This window comes from Psammomys obesus, unplaced genomic scaffold, assembly GCF_907164565.1.
Source record: "Psammomys obesus unplaced genomic scaffold, mPsaObe1.curated_primary_1811, whole genome shotgun sequence".
In the NCBI taxonomy this organism is placed as follows: Eukaryota; Metazoa; Chordata; class Mammalia; order Rodentia; family Muridae; genus Psammomys; species Psammomys obesus.
Window position 1 is genome coordinate 3105668 of NW_026590859.1, and position 15541 is coordinate 3121208.

Genomic DNA, 15541 nt, shown 5'->3' on the forward strand with positions numbered 1-15541 from the left:
AGAGGAAATAAACACCAGCTCCTAGGGCAGCCTGGGCTCCACAGTGAGTGTAAAGAGGGGCTCCAAGGAAGAAGAATGCTGGTGCTTCCCCCTGCTGCTCCTGGTTAGTGCTGATACAGCTGGATGAGAAGAAGTTGGAGAGCTCCTGAAATGAAGATTGGACTTGTCCCAAGGAACTTTATGACCCTAACCAGCAAGAAGCAGCTGAGAAAGAACCGCGCCCCCTCTCTCCACTAACCTTTCCTTTCTACTGGGTTTTGGGGTGTTGGAAGGGATAAGGGTGGAACTCGGAGAAAGAGGCAGTAAGAAACTTAAAGAAGAGTTTAAAAAGTAGCCCTAGAAAGTCTGTTTTCAGACATTACTCTTTCAGGTGTGGTGAGCTCAAGCCAGGACCTAGGAGATGGTAATGGGAATTATTTATTATGGCTTCAGGAAAGCGTAAGAGAGCTTATTGGAAAAATAAAAGCTACGTTCTTACTTGTCTTTATCTTTCATCGAAGTATGAGCTCTTGGAATTCTGGGCCACCCGCTGGGAAGGATGAGACCAAGGAGGTTTCATGGAGGAGGGTAGCACTGACATAGGAAGCCTGAGCCAGTAGGTTAACTACATCACAGAACTTGTCCTATGATGGATGGATGTCAGTTATGTGAGCCATTTTCCTGATTACTAGAAGACAACTCTGTTGGGCTTTTCATTACTTAGAAATATAAATATTTGGCCTGTCTTTTAAGGTATATGTGCAGTTTAGTTTTTATTGTCAGCCTGACACAACATAGTGTCACCTGGGAAGAAGGAAAGTCAACCAGAAACTGCCTAGCTCAGACTGGCCTGTAGGCATGTCTGTAAAGGATTGTCTGACTGATGACTGATGCTATGGGGAGAAGGTTGCCCAGGGAGGGCAGTGTCATCCCTAAGGCAGGTGGGCCTGGCATATCTAAGAAAGCCAGCTGAGTATTGATCCAGGGAGTGAGCCAGCTAGCAAGCAGCTTCCATGGCTATGGGTTCAGATCCTGGTTGAGGTAATGCTGTACGGAATAGCAAGCAGTTCTGCGTCAGGTTCCTGCCCTGCCCTCCATCCATGATGGAACATGACCTGAAAGTGAAAGGTGGAAAACACCCTTTCCTCCCAAAATGCTTCTGGCCAGAATGTTTTATTTATCAGAGCAACAAAGTAACTTAGTATTTTCGTCCCATGGTAACATAACAACAAGAGTAAAGAAGCAGATGCTCTTGAGAGGAGCTTTGGTCTGCCCTCCTGGCTGTGTTTTAGCCATGAGAATGTCCAAGCAGCTCTGGGTGCACCACTTTCTTATTTCAACTTTACAACTTTATTTCTTACAACTTCCCTTTGTGTTATAGACTACTTAATGCTTGCTGTATGTGTGCTCTATTTCACAGTCCTGCTTGTTCAGTCACTATTTCACAAGACGCCCATCATTAGCTTTTCACCTCTCTGTCTAGACTTTACCCATTGTCCTTTCAGACCAAGCACAAATCACAGTGGTCTCTGTTCTATGACCGCCATGTGTTAAATGATTATCACAGAATAGGTACCTCTTGGGAAAGAGAAAAAAATTATTGAATCACACCAGCTAATATTTGCAGTATGTGCTGCATTATAGAAGATTAATTTAAGTAGTCTTTATATCCTTATGAGGAAGAAAGCTAACATTAAAAATAAGACTAAATTAGACAGTGTAAATTTAATAAATTCTTGAAAGAACAGTGTGGTTGTTGAATTATCTCTGTCACTTTAAATGGGGATTAGCATGGAGAGCAGGGCAGTATTTGGACCCACACTTTATCCTACCATCTGCCCAGAGTTTCTTGGACATTCTCTTGACTAGAACACAGCCAGGAGGGCAGACCAAATGCTCACTCTCAAGAGCAGTCTACTTCACTCTGGTTGTAAGGTTATCATGGGATGAAAATATTGCACGAGTAATTCTCTAATACAGTAAGGGGCCAAACGTACTGAAAACCAGGTCTCTCTGAAGCAAAATAAGAGCAGTTCTTGGGAGATTTAAGAAAATAAACAGACCTACCAGATACAAGCCTTTACAATTCCAATAGCTGGCTATTCAAATGAGAAAGGTCATTTTTTAAGTAATAAAAATTCTTATTATCTGTAATCTAGAATGTACTTAAAATATTTTCTACAAATCCACAAAATCCTATCTAAGAACACTACATGAAATTACACTTTAAAAAAGATATAAAATAATGCTCAGCTTAGCAGATGGCACTCTCTACATCCGAGTTCGTAATTTGAATTTTTAAGCCATTAAGATTCCAAGACATGAGCCAACAAACCACACGACTCACCCTCAATTCAGTTATGTCAACTACATGGAAGAAACTAATTGTGGAGAGAGATTCCGAGATAAACAGTCCCTCCTGACTTTATGAAGCTAATTATATAGGTGAGGGATGAGAAAAGCAAGCAAGACAACTACGTAAGCATTTGACTTTGAAGAACCACCGGCTGAATGTAAATGAGGGAATGAATGTGTGCTCATGGCAAAGGATATGGAAAAGTTACCACTAGAGTACTGTCTAGAAGGGTAAGGTCCAGAGCTTAAAAATATCTGTAATGTGGGCTTAGTTTTAGAAAGTTAAAGCAACTGTAAATTAGACAATAACAACAACAAAAACCCCTCTACCTTCCCTCCTTAGATCCTGCTCCTAGAAACAACCTCTTCCAACCATTTCTTTCATTGTCACTTCCATATAATTTCTAAATGTGTGAAAACTCATTCCCAGATTACCCTGCTTCCACTGAGAATAAGAATTTGGCCAGGTATGGTGGTGCACACCTTTAATACCAGTACTCAGGGAGGCAGAGGCAGGCAGATCTCTGTGAGTTTGAGGCCTCTACAAAGTGAGCGAGGATAGCCAAGGCTACAAAAGAACCCCTGTTTCAGGGGGTGGTGGGGAAGAGAAAGAAAGAGAATAAGGATGTGGCTCTCTTATACCACTTCCCACTTCCTTTATACAGTCTGCGATTATGCTTACTGGTTCATAGCCTATTTATTTTCTTGTGTGTCTCTTTCCTTTTTCCAATTATGTTGAACTCACCTTTGTGTGCACAACATAAAATACAGTGCAGTGTCAAAATATAGACCTGTTGAATTGAACTGACATTAATACATCAGGGAAAAACTTTGAGTGTCACACGCAGACAACTGTCTTTTCTGATATTTTATTTTACACATTCTTTTCTGACATATATACTTTATAGTTTTTCCTCAATTTTTGAGGATAAGTTAAGGATTTTTGACAAAAGACCTGGTAGCTCAGTCATCCATAACTTTAGTTCTAGAATGTCTCTTCTGACTTCCATAGGCACCAGGCACACACAAGGTACAAATATATATGTGCAGTCAAAAAACTCGTATGCATAAAACAAGTAAATCTTCATTTTTTGAGAGTATCTTACCTGATAGCTGTTTGCTCAGACTGGCCTTGAACTCCTGCCTCTATCTCCCAATGTTGGGATTAAAGGCCCTGTGTCCATGCTGGCTCAGATTAAACAGTGATCATCAATGAGAGCTCAGTCAATAACTAAAACAGAAGCCTAAACTTTTTAAAATTCAGGCATAATATTTTCAATAAATCCAAATTAAGCTCATGAGGCTGCACTCTTTTTGAGGATTTATATACAGTCACTGGCTGATAGGAAAGAGAGAGGCATGTTTTCAGTGCTGTAGCCTCTGGTGAGGTTCCTCTGTTCCTATAAACAAGCCCTTACACCATGCTCTGTAACCAACCCTAATTAGATCACTCACACACAAAATTAAATAAAAATGAAGATATGAGAGGAAGGAGAATCAGTGGGAACAAGAAAGAGAGGGTATCATAAGGGGAACAGGATCAAAATCTATTATATATATGCATTCAAATGTCACAGTGAAAACCATTATTATGTGTTAACAACAAAAACATTGAGTACTGCCAGGTATAGTGCTGCACATCCAGCACAAGGGAGGCAGAGGCAGGTGGTCTCCGAGTTAGAGGCCAGCCTGGTCTACCAGCCAGCAAGGGCTACATAGTGAGACCATGCCTCAAAGTACAAAGAAAAACCTGAATAGCAATGACACTCTGTTAGACCTTAAAGGAACTCTAAAAAGTGGAAAAGCTTGGCACTCAGGAGGGCATCTGTGAGTTCAAGGCTAGCCAGGTCTACAAAGCAAAGCCTAGCCTACTCAGGGCATACAACGAGACCTTAAAATCTCACCCCTATCTCACGTGGAAAATACTGTAGCCCCCAGGAGAGACAAGTGGAGGACCCAGCTCATTTCCAGTTTTCACACACACTCACCAAACAGATTACCATCTCCTGCAAAGTGTGTGATGTCTAGAGCTGCCGTCACATGGCAGTGACACAGCTTTACGTACTGCAGTGACATAGCTTTACTGGCTATGACTCTGCTTCTCTACTATAGGTGGTTACTTTTCTGAGGCTTCTCAAGCTTCAGACTCAGATCACAACTACACAGCTGGTTCTCAGGCCTCCATACTGGTACCAGGGCTTGCTTACACTATCTGTCCCCTGGTAGCGGGGGTAGGGTGGCGGTTCAGGCTTGGATTAGGACCTATAACACTGGCTCCTGTGGTCAGTCAGCCTTTGGACTTGGACTGGAACTACTCTACTAGCGTTCCTGGGTCTCAGATTGCATCCCACAAGACTTTGGGCCTTTTTTTGCATCCATGATCAACTCTTTTCTGTTTTTTTCCCTCCCTTTCCTTTTTAAGGCAGGGTTTCTCTGTGTAGCCCTGGCTCTCCGGCTCTGTTGGAACTCTCTCTGTAGACCAGGCTGATCTCCAACTAAGATCCACCCACCTCTGCTTCCTGAGAACGGGGATTAAAGGCGTGCGTCACCCCTGGCTTAGAGAACTCTTAACACACTACAATAACATAACATTTCTTTAATGTAAAATTTTTTTACAGTTGAAGAAATTTGGCATATCATGTAAGTAGAGGATGAAGACTAGAGGATGAAGATCTACCCTGCTTGAAATGACTCACTTATCTCAAATCTTTGGCTTCATTATAGAAATATGACCAGACTGGAGAGATGGCTCAGTGGTTAAGAGCAGTGGCTGCTCTTCCAGAGGTCCTGAGTTCAATTCCCAGTAACCACATGGTGGCTCACAACCATCTATAGTGAGATCTGGTACCCTCTTCTGGCATGCAGGTATACATGCAGATAGCACACTCATATATGTAAAATAAATCAATAAATCTTAAAAAATAAGAAATATAACCAAACCGCTGTAAATACTATCTATTCCCCGTTTTCATTTTTATTGTCAGAAAACAATTTTTATGTGTGTTTTTGCATGTGCATGCATGTACAAATACCAGAGTACATGTGTGTGGAGATTAGAGGACAATTTACATAAGTCAGTTCTTGTCCACTCTGTGGGTCCTAGTGATCTAACAGGTCATCAGGTGGAAGCATGCCCTTAACTGCTGAGCCAGCTCTCCAGCCTCAGAAATAAACATCTGAAAAGCAAGATTTCTTTGTAATCTTTCATTTTTCAACTGGAAACTATAGTAATGAAAACGCTGAGTCCTCCTTTTCTTTCAAGGAAAGGTGGGATCCAGAGATGAAGCAATAGGAAATCAATGGCAAGGAAAGTCAGGAAGACATAAGGAATAGTTGAGGAATGGAAGTAGGGGCAAAATGGGCAACACGCAGAAGCAACAGGAAGGTGCTGACAGATGCTCAGTGAGCTCTGTCTCACTTCCAAAGAACCTGGACTCAATTCCCAGCACCCACATGGCAGCTCACAACTGTAACTCCAGTTCCACTCTCACACCAATGCACATAATATCAAATAAATTCTTTAAAAATTAGAAGCAACAAGAAAGCAAAACTGCAACTAGAGGAAGAATACTTTCTTCCTGCCATGGTGAGATGCTACCTCAGCTCGCAGATGACCCCACACTCCTTTCTGCCTGAGAGATCCTGGGCCTGGCTGGAGGTGGCCCAGCTCTGAACACACATGTCCTGGACTAAGCAGGTGCCACTTTAGTACCATCGCACTTCAGGTCCTGGGAAAGCTGACTGAAAACTTAGTGCCAGGTATAGAACAGCTGACCCTTCCCATGTTAATTCTAGCCTGACATCTACCTCAGTGTTATATAAATTCAATGATCACTTTTACATTACAGAGGAAAACATCAGAACACAAAAACAGACTACGTAATTTAAGGATGTCAATATCCTTGATTCAAAAGGGCCTATTTAGTATTAATAAATGGTATGCACCTAACCATGACTTACTAATTTTTAATAATAATCAGATAAAATCTTTTGCTGCAATTATCAAATGACCATTAAATCCAAACGCCTAATTTTGTGGGTGGTTTCTCTTTTCAATGAACTGCTTTAAATTGAAGGACATAGGCATATTGTAAGGAGATATGCAGCTCAATGAGAGGCAGGAGTCTCTGCTGAGCACTGTCTGCCTACCAGGCACACTACAATGTTTTATGATGTTGGTCTTCAGGAGGTTTTTCAGTTTTAGAGATGTTAGTATGAAATTAAGTATGTATCAAAGTTTATGAAATGTGGTACAAAATTTTTCACTTATTGTATGGTTTTCTTTTTAAAACATTTTTAGATTTATTTATTTATTATGTATACAGTGTTCTGGCATGCATTGTGCCTGCCTGCCAGGAGAGGGCACCAGATCCCACTATAGATGTTTGTGAGCAACCATGTGGTTGCTGGGAATTGAAATGAGGACCTTTGGAAGAACAGACAGTGTTCTCAACCATCTGTCTGGCCCTTTATTGTATAGTTTTCAAAACTTAATTTTGATATTTATAACTCTCAAATATAAGAAGTACAATTAGAGACTCATTCCCAGTCTACTGTAATACACATTGGCTTTAGGACATCTAAGCAATGCCTGGAGCTAGGGATGATTTCAGCGGACGGTGCTAGTCTGGAAGGCCTGAGGCTCTGCATTCTATCTCCAGCAATGCCTCAGTATTCAGGACCTCTCATGACAATATGCTTAACATTTCAGTTTTTCTCAAGATCTAAAAAAAATAAAATATAAGCCAATTCTGAGCAAAAGGATCATCATCATCTCTAACATTTTTGTATAAAGCATTTGTATAAAGTAGACATTTATTTATATTAGGTACAGAATTATTTTTGCTTTTACTCTTCTGAGCACTCTACTCTGCAGTGAAGATCCAATCATGTTGTAAAGTTTGATGGTACATGTATTTATCGCAGTACTCCAGAGGCAGGGGCAAAAACCTTGTGCCTTTATAGCTTCAAGATACCTTTCCTTATTCTTCAGTTTGGTTTCCCTTATAACCTCTTCACACCTAATCCTACCACACACACATACACACATTTTGAATGCTGCATTTTGACTTTGATTCTAATTGGAAATATCTCATCCTTGTTTAAATTTTAAGAACATAACCAAATGAATAAAAAGACCTAAACTAAAACCAGCCTTTCTTTATCCTCAAATGATGTCTTACTGCCCTGCAGTGAAGGAGGATTCAGGCTATAGTTGACAGAGCCTCCTCCCGTGTACACAGTAAGTATTCACTACCTTAAGTAAAATATACAACTATTGCCAGGCATGGTGGTGTCCGCCGTTAGTCCCAACACTCAGGAGACAGAGATGGTAGATCTCTCTGAGTTCAATGGCAGCCTGCTCTGCTTACTGAAGTCTGGGACATGCAGGGCTATGCAGAGAGATTCCGTCTCAAAACAAACAAAACCCAAAGGAACAAAGAACAAAACAAACAAAAACACTTGTGAAATGGAATAAAAATAATAAATATTTACACTTTTACCTTATACATGAACTCCGTAATTTGTTAATTTAAGTCGCACTACTCACCTGAATTTTAGTTATTCCTCCCCCTCAAAAACTAAAACCTGTAACATTTTAGTTGTAAAATTTAAGCTTCAAACTTTCCATCTGCATCTAAAGTATGCTGATGTGTTAATACAAAACACATATGCAAATAAGCATATGCTATTAGTGTAGAATCTGAGCAGTTCTCCTCTTGCTCTGAGGGCTTTGTGGTGGCTGTACTCCCCCTGAGGCCTGACTGCGTACTCTCAGCCTGTCGTTACGTGTTGAGGTCTCTGACGAGCAGATAAAGCTAACTAGGTTATAAAGTGGCCAAATTATACACAGCTCACTAACGCCAGGCAAACATTTTCATACATTTATATAAAAGTACCTCAAAAAGTTTATATAACAGAAGCGTAAGAAGCTGGCACAAAATATTCACTAAATATTTTTGCTGTTATTTATGCAACAGACATCAGATTACAGACAGTAAGATTAAAAATTCTAACTGTAGGGGCTGGAGAGATGCTCAGAGGTGAAGAGCTCTGGCTGCCCTTGCAGAGGACCTGGGTTCCATTCTTAGCGCCCACGTCAGGCAGCTCACAACCCTGACCTTTACTGGCGCCTGTGCATGTGGTACATGTGTGTGTGCTCTGAGGCCGCTCTGTTAAGCACACCTAGGCTACAACACTGACCTGTAGTGAACGTGAGTGACCGTCGGCCTCCTGTGTCCAAGGATCCAGGTCTGAATGTCTATGGGCTCAGCTCTGGGATACGCTATGGTTGCATCTATTATCCACTGGAGGCCTCCTGATCTGCGTTCTAAAATAAAGACAAAGTGACTTGTGTTGGGTGAGGTTTTCTGTACCTGCAGACCAGAACTCAGGTAAGCAGCTGAAGCACACCAATGTGCCTCTGCCTTGAGATAAAAGGCAGACTTCATTCCAAAACAAATAATGAAACATTATTATTCACTACACACTGCTCACTCAAATCTTCAGTATAATTATGCACTAGCAAAGTATTATTACATATTATCACTCCTACACAAAACAGCCAACGAAAGGTCAAAAGGCAAAGCACACATCAAAAGCAAACCAATAATGCAAACAAAAGTCATGATTTGCAATGTCAATACTTAGGGGGCATTAACAAATTCAGAAAATTGGAAATAAAATCAAGCACTTAGATATACATTGTTATTGGTTACTGTTCTTATCTGGGGGAAAAAAGCTTCCCCAATTTCAGCAAGAGTTACACAAAAATAAAGTGATCTTCCTGCCCTGCCCTTCAGAAGGAACGATCAGCAGCCACTACTGTGGAGGAGATGGAAAGTTCTGTTTAGTCTGGTCCTTCAAGGCTGTTTTTGTTTTCATCAATGAGTACAAAGCCAAGCAAGAATGGAGAGGGGATTCTCACAGAGAACACTGGCTTTCAGTATTTTAAAGTATAGTTGTCTATTCTATACATGAAATATCTAGAATAATTTTCTAGCCTGAGTCTAAGTTGTACTAGAAGCCAATAATATATTACTTTTCTTGGTAGAAATTAAAACCAACTTTAAATTCCTTACAAGACTTTGGAGCAACACTCTGCAGGGGGCACACTTTTCTCTGGCACAGTGACACACACCTGTGATCCCAGCATACAGAAGATTGTGGCAAGAGGACAGGAGGGTGAGTGCTTTAAGGCACCTGGGTTACATGACTTTGCCTCAAAAACCAAAGCAAAAAGCTAACAAAACAAAATGAACTAATGGACAGAGAGAAGGGCAGAGGGAGATGTAAAACAGCAAATTTGGTAAAAATTTAGAGTATAGTTAACAGTTCAGGGACAGACACTATGAATTCTTTCAACTTTATGCTTAGAAATTTTCAGGCTGGAAAGAAGTATAAAAAGCCCAGCAGAGTTCAGTTCAGGGATGACTAGTCACACAGGAAAGAAGCACAAGATCCTGGTACTTTTAAAAGTTAACCAGGCAGAAATAATTTTGACATGTGCTTGGAGTACACATTAAAAACACAGTAGGGTTTACCTTCACAGAGGATAACAGTAAAAAATAACAAAACAGAAGAAAACAGTAAAAAAAAAAAAAACTTTCATGTGTTCTGGTGACCTAAAATTTAAATATATTAAACTAAGGATAAACAATAAACGTTCTTATGACATTGTTGTGGTGTCTCCAGCAGTGAAGTACTGTTAAATTTGCTTTTCTATTAAAAGACTCTTTCAGTTTGCCTTTTTAATAGATGATAAAAGACCAAGAAAGCTGACTGCCAAGTAGCTATTGAGAAAAGCGAGTGAAAGCGAAAACGCAGTGCAATTTCATGGGCATTATTTATTTGTACATCTGCTCTGCACAGAATCTGAAAATGTTTCTGAGAGCCAATCACTCAGCATTTATTTAAATAATACTAAAAGAATTAAAACATGCTAGCATGAATCTCTTCGCTCTGCTCATCACAAAGTGTCCGCAGCTCAAGTGGATGGGGCTGCTTCTGCTGTTGTAGACAGTCTCCCGGAGACTACTTCCTGATTTGCTGCCTGTTCCTCGGGAGCCACATCACTGAGTGCAGCTTACTTTTTCTTGACTGTTTGAACAGTGCATCCCCATTTAAAACTCTAGAGAATGAGCCACAACGTCAGAGCTCACAGAACAATCTCTGCCTGCATGCTGGTGTCTTCAGCCACTTGTTTCCTGCTATCTGGAGCTCATAGTATTTTCACAAGACCTGTATGTTGTCCCTCCTCCAACACCCGCAATGTAAGTATTTTGCCAGGCAGCCCCAACTCTCCATATGCATCATTTGTGTGGCTGTGTTACATGGACATGTGGGGATTGCTCCCTCTGGCTGGTTTACTATAAATAAACACGTGACAAGTGTCATTACTTAGATGCAGATTATGATTATTTATTTTTGACACAAAGTCTCATTTTGCAGTTCAGGCTGACCTAAAATTTACTATGTATTTCAGATCGGCCTTGAACTCAAAGGCCATCCTCTTCCTTCTTCTCAGACTCACCAGTATTAGAATTCCTGGGATGAGTCATCATGCCCAATTTAGACTGTCTCCTTTTGATAAGTAGTAGGATGACTGAGTCATTTATTAATACTTTAAGAGACTTAATAAATACTGACAAATTACATTAACTTTGCTTTCTATTAAAAGCAAACAAAACCTTCTAAATTAAATAAATTGAAAAGTAGTAATGTGCATCATTAGTGGCAGAGATCACCCTAAGGAAGGACAGGCAGGCAAGAAGACATCCTTGGGTCCACACTTGTACTTATTATGTACATTATTGTGAGTGCTGACTACTTTAAAGAAAAATATGAAGAGATTATAACTTCATCCTCTCCCTAACTATTAATTTTAATTGTCAAGTTATATATAAAGAATTGGGCCAGGCTTAGTGGTGTAAGACTTTAACTCCAAAGGCAGGCAGATCCCTTTGAGTTTGAGACTAGCCTGGTCTACATAGTTTCAGGACAGCCCAAGACTACAGGAAGCGATTCTGTCACAAAAACTCCAAACCAACTAAACAAAAAACCAAACCAAACCAAACAAAAAAAGACTGGCTGAAGATATGGCTCAGGGGTTAAAACACTGGCTGTTCTTCCAAAGGTCCCAGGTTCAATTCCCAGCACCCACCCAGGAGCTCACAACTGTCTGCAACGCTAGTTCTAGAGGATCCAACTCTCTCACACAAACATACATGCAGGCAAAACACCAACGCACATGAGATGAAAATAAATTAAAAAACTTATAAACCAAAAATCAAAAAAGAATTAGAACTCTAGAAAAACACTTCAGTTCAAACAAGACAAGAAATGCTACGGCCCCTACCTAAGCCTCGAGCGTCTCCTCCTGCTGGGCTTCCATTTTCCTGCCGGGCTACAAGTGCATTCAGGATAATGTTGGTTGCCCCAAACCTTGGCAAAGTGACGTGTGTAAGAAATGGCAAGTTATTTTTCTTGGCAAATGCCTGGCTTGTTTCTCTCCTCTTCCTCAGGAAACCCCCTTCAGGAAATAAAACAATCCATTTTCGATCTCTGCTCCTGTAATTATGCTCTAGGTGCTTCTTGAGAACCAGCAGCTGTTGGTCACGATAGGCTCTTCCCTAGAAGGTACACACACGGTAAGGACAGGTACAGTTGAGAGGAAATACCCCAAGATCAAATAGAAACAACTGCTTCAAAATTGAAATCCAACCACAGGACAGAAGAGTGGTTTCCCCAGTTATTTCTGTTTTCTGTTTTTGAGTGGGAGGAACTATTCAAACTTATACAAAGGACCTTCTTCCTGAAAAAAAAAAAAAAAAAAAAAGCAACTGGACAGTTTGTGGCCACATAGTGCCTACTATTTGCCAAGTACAGTTCCAACACCAGACATGGGCAAAAACAGGAGATCGTAAGGAAAAGCACTGAATGTGGAGTGTATACTCCACTGGTGACACAGTTTAGGAAGAAAAGATTAAGAAGGGTAGAAAGAATCAGGGTGAACTAGGCAAGCTGATGCCAGGAAGTGACAGTTGAGCAAAGAACTGATAGACAGTATGAGGGAATAAGCCACACAAAGATGAAAGGCAAAATACTCCAAATGAGAAAGGTAAAAAAAATATAGGCCCAAGGTAGAAACATATTTGGTATGTTGGGGCCTGGAGTGGGGACACACATCTTGAATCCTAGTACTGGTAGACAGAGGTAGGTGGATTTCTATGAGTTCAAGACTAGCCTGGCTTACCTTGTGAGTCTCAAACCAGGACTACCTAGTAAGACTGTGCCTTACAACCTAATCAGAAAAGGAAAGAGCAGTGCTCTCACCAGCCTGGAGAAGACAGCAGTAGCAGGTGACCAAACAGAAAGGGCCTTGCGCATGGTGTTAGGTTTCACTGTTTTCTCTAATTTATAAACATGATGTGTGAATGTGCACACAGTAATCTGAGCGTATGTACACCACTTCTCTACAAATGCTCCGGGAGGCCAGAGGGTGTTGGATCTCCTGCAGCTGAAGTCCTAGGTGGTTGAGCCATGTCTGACTTGAGTTCTGGGAACCAATCCTAGGTGCTCTGCAAGAGGACTCTTGACTGAACTACCTCTCCAGCCACCACTGCTGTGGTGCTTCAAATGCAAAATCACTGGATTGTTTTGAGCAAGGAAATGTCATAAGTTTACTTATATTACAAGTAAGCACAACTCTTATTTACACAGCAGCCAAGTTTTATTGATTTATGTGATTTAAAAAAAAAAAAAAGAGCACTTTTTTTGTTATTGCAGTTGCAATAGCCCACAGAGGGGGCCTGACCATGTTTGTTCCAGAGCAGAGACAGTCAGGGAAATCCCTGGAAGCAGACAGCAGGACAACAGGATGAGAAAAGAGAAAGGATGACGTGGAGGCTGAACACAGACAGCCCAAGCTCAAGCCAGCATGAGAAGCCACCTTCCTGTCAGTGTGGCACAGCCAGCACGGTTACAAAGCTGCTGAAAGTAGCAGTGTGCTTCCAGTCTTCTGATCAAATGTATCACAAATTAAAAAAAAAAAAAAAAGACTTTAAAACTAGTTTATTGAATTACGATTATGATTTAAAAGTTAACAAGTTTCCCCCACCCCCATTCTTTTGAGGGAGGGTGTCATGTCCCAGGCTGGCCTTAAATTTGCTATGTAGAATGACCTTGAATTCCCTGTGTTCCCACCTACCTCTGTGTCTAAGAGCTGGGGCCACAGGCATGCTCTTACACATTTGACTAAATTACTACCTTTTCTGTACCACTCAGCCTCATGTTATAGAATTTTTACTGCTAATCTCTGAGGAGAAAATGCTGCTCTCTCTTGAAATTAACTTTTAGTCACTCTGAAATAGTCTGTGTGGATTCAAAGCCTTGGCTTCTACTAAAAAGACCTGAGCACACACTTTTTCATTTCCACACCCCGGGCACATGGACAAGTAAGCCTCGTTTGAGCTCGAGGTCCCCACTAACATCAACTGTTACACCACCCTATGTCATCTGCCCAGACTCCACCTAGTCACAGAACTGGCTGGCTTTCCCACTGCACCGTGCGCTGTCAATCTTTCTGTTGCTTGTGTCTGTGCTTTCTACTTACTTCTGGCTTATGTCTTCATCTGTGGTTCCTCAAAACAAGATTCATTTGATCTATCAGGCATTTATTCAGTACTTCTGTGCACAGGGCCATACCGTCACGATTAACATTAACACCAAGTAACCATGGCGTTGCCATCCTCAGATATGCTTAACATGCTATTTCCCTGCTTTGTGAGAGATAGCCCTGTGATACACATGTGGATGAGGAGAAGGCTACAATGCAATGCCACGCTGACTGGGAAGAGGTTATAATTCTCTTGCCAACATGGAACTATGCCCTGAGCTTACAACCCTTCCCACCTCACCTCCATTTGATCCATATGCCAAATTATATTCTCCTCGGAAAGTTTTCTGGATTTTCGAAATCTGACGTATTCACGTGTCTTACTATGAATCCCCCCACCATTTCCCATTATTATTATTCTATTTCTTTACTTATTAATACCCTCCCTAGTGGTAATTGAGATATCTTCTTACCACATTACAGGATTAGATAGTAGAAGTTAGATAAGACAGTGTGCTCACGATAAAATGCTGATGAAGGTAGCAGGTACTGTTCTGAATGCTTCCCATGTTTAACTTCCCTTAATCCCCACAACTATATGAGGGAGGCTGTCTACTGTTTTCATATAAAAAATGAGGAAACTGAGCATTTAATTTGCTCAAGTTACTTAGATAATGATGTAAGAGTGTGGCAGGTACTTGATCCTGAGTATTTCTCGTCAGACTGAAATAAAGGTTTACCAACAAGGATTCAGACAAAGAGCCAAGACTGGAAAGCAGGGTCCACCTAGCCCAGGCCACTTTCCATTATCAACACTTAGTTCCAATGTCTAAACACTGAAAGAACAACGTTTACCACTTACCTGTCTTATAAAGAAGTCTCCATGAATCAGAGAAACAATTCCAAAGTTTGTGTACTTGAAAATATGATCCATCAGCCACATCATCTGAGCAACAACCTGAAATATTTAAATGCAGATATAGTTACTTCAGTGTTGGAGAAACTTGCTAGACTCTAGCCACGTCTCCATACTTTCAATATAATCACCAAAGCATATTTTTAATTAGTGACTAAAAACATTTTTGAATTTTTTTATTCTTTTGAGAATGCCATAGGAATACTGTATTTACATAATTTCTACCCTTCCAACTCCTTCCTATTCCCTCTCAAATTCATGACCTCTTCTTTAGTTGTTGTTATATACACACATATGTACATATAAATCCAGCCTTAGTGTTAAGTCCACTTAGTGTTGTAAATATTTTAAATATAATGCTATTTCTAGCACTAACAGTTTACATAAAAAAGTCTTGATTCCTGGTGTTACAGTCCTAAGTCATAAGTATACATAAAAAATGAAGCTGAATTAGCTTATTAAATTTGGACTCAAAGGGCTAGAGAGATCGTTCTGTGGCTAAGAACATGTACTGTTCCTGCAGAGGAGCCAAGTTCAATTCCCAGCACCCACATCAGGCAACTTACAACTGCTTATAACTCCAGCTCCAGGGGATGTCCCTAACCTCAGGCACATACACATCTCCAGACACACACACACACACACACACACACACACACACACACACACACACA

The 15541-nt window shown here is 40.7% G+C and overlaps 1 protein-coding gene across 5 annotated transcripts in view; it reads right to left on the bottom strand.

The window, feature by feature from the left end:
* Lpgat1 (lysophosphatidylglycerol acyltransferase 1) overlaps positions 1 to 15541 on the bottom strand; it is a 117180-nt gene that overhangs the window by 14144 nt on the left and 87495 nt on the right. For all 5 annotated transcript variants that reach the window (XM_055609144.1, XM_055609146.1, XM_055609145.1 and 2 more), the window contains 3 exons: positions 14814 to 14909; positions 11693 to 11966; positions 8539 to 8665 (listed from right to left, as the gene is read on the bottom strand). In XM_055609144.1, coding sequence (XP_055465119.1) covers positions 8539 to 8665; positions 11693 to 11966; positions 14814 to 14909 — 497 coding nt within the window. The remainder of the gene's footprint in view (positions 1 to 8538; positions 8666 to 11692; positions 11967 to 14813; positions 14910 to 15541) is intronic.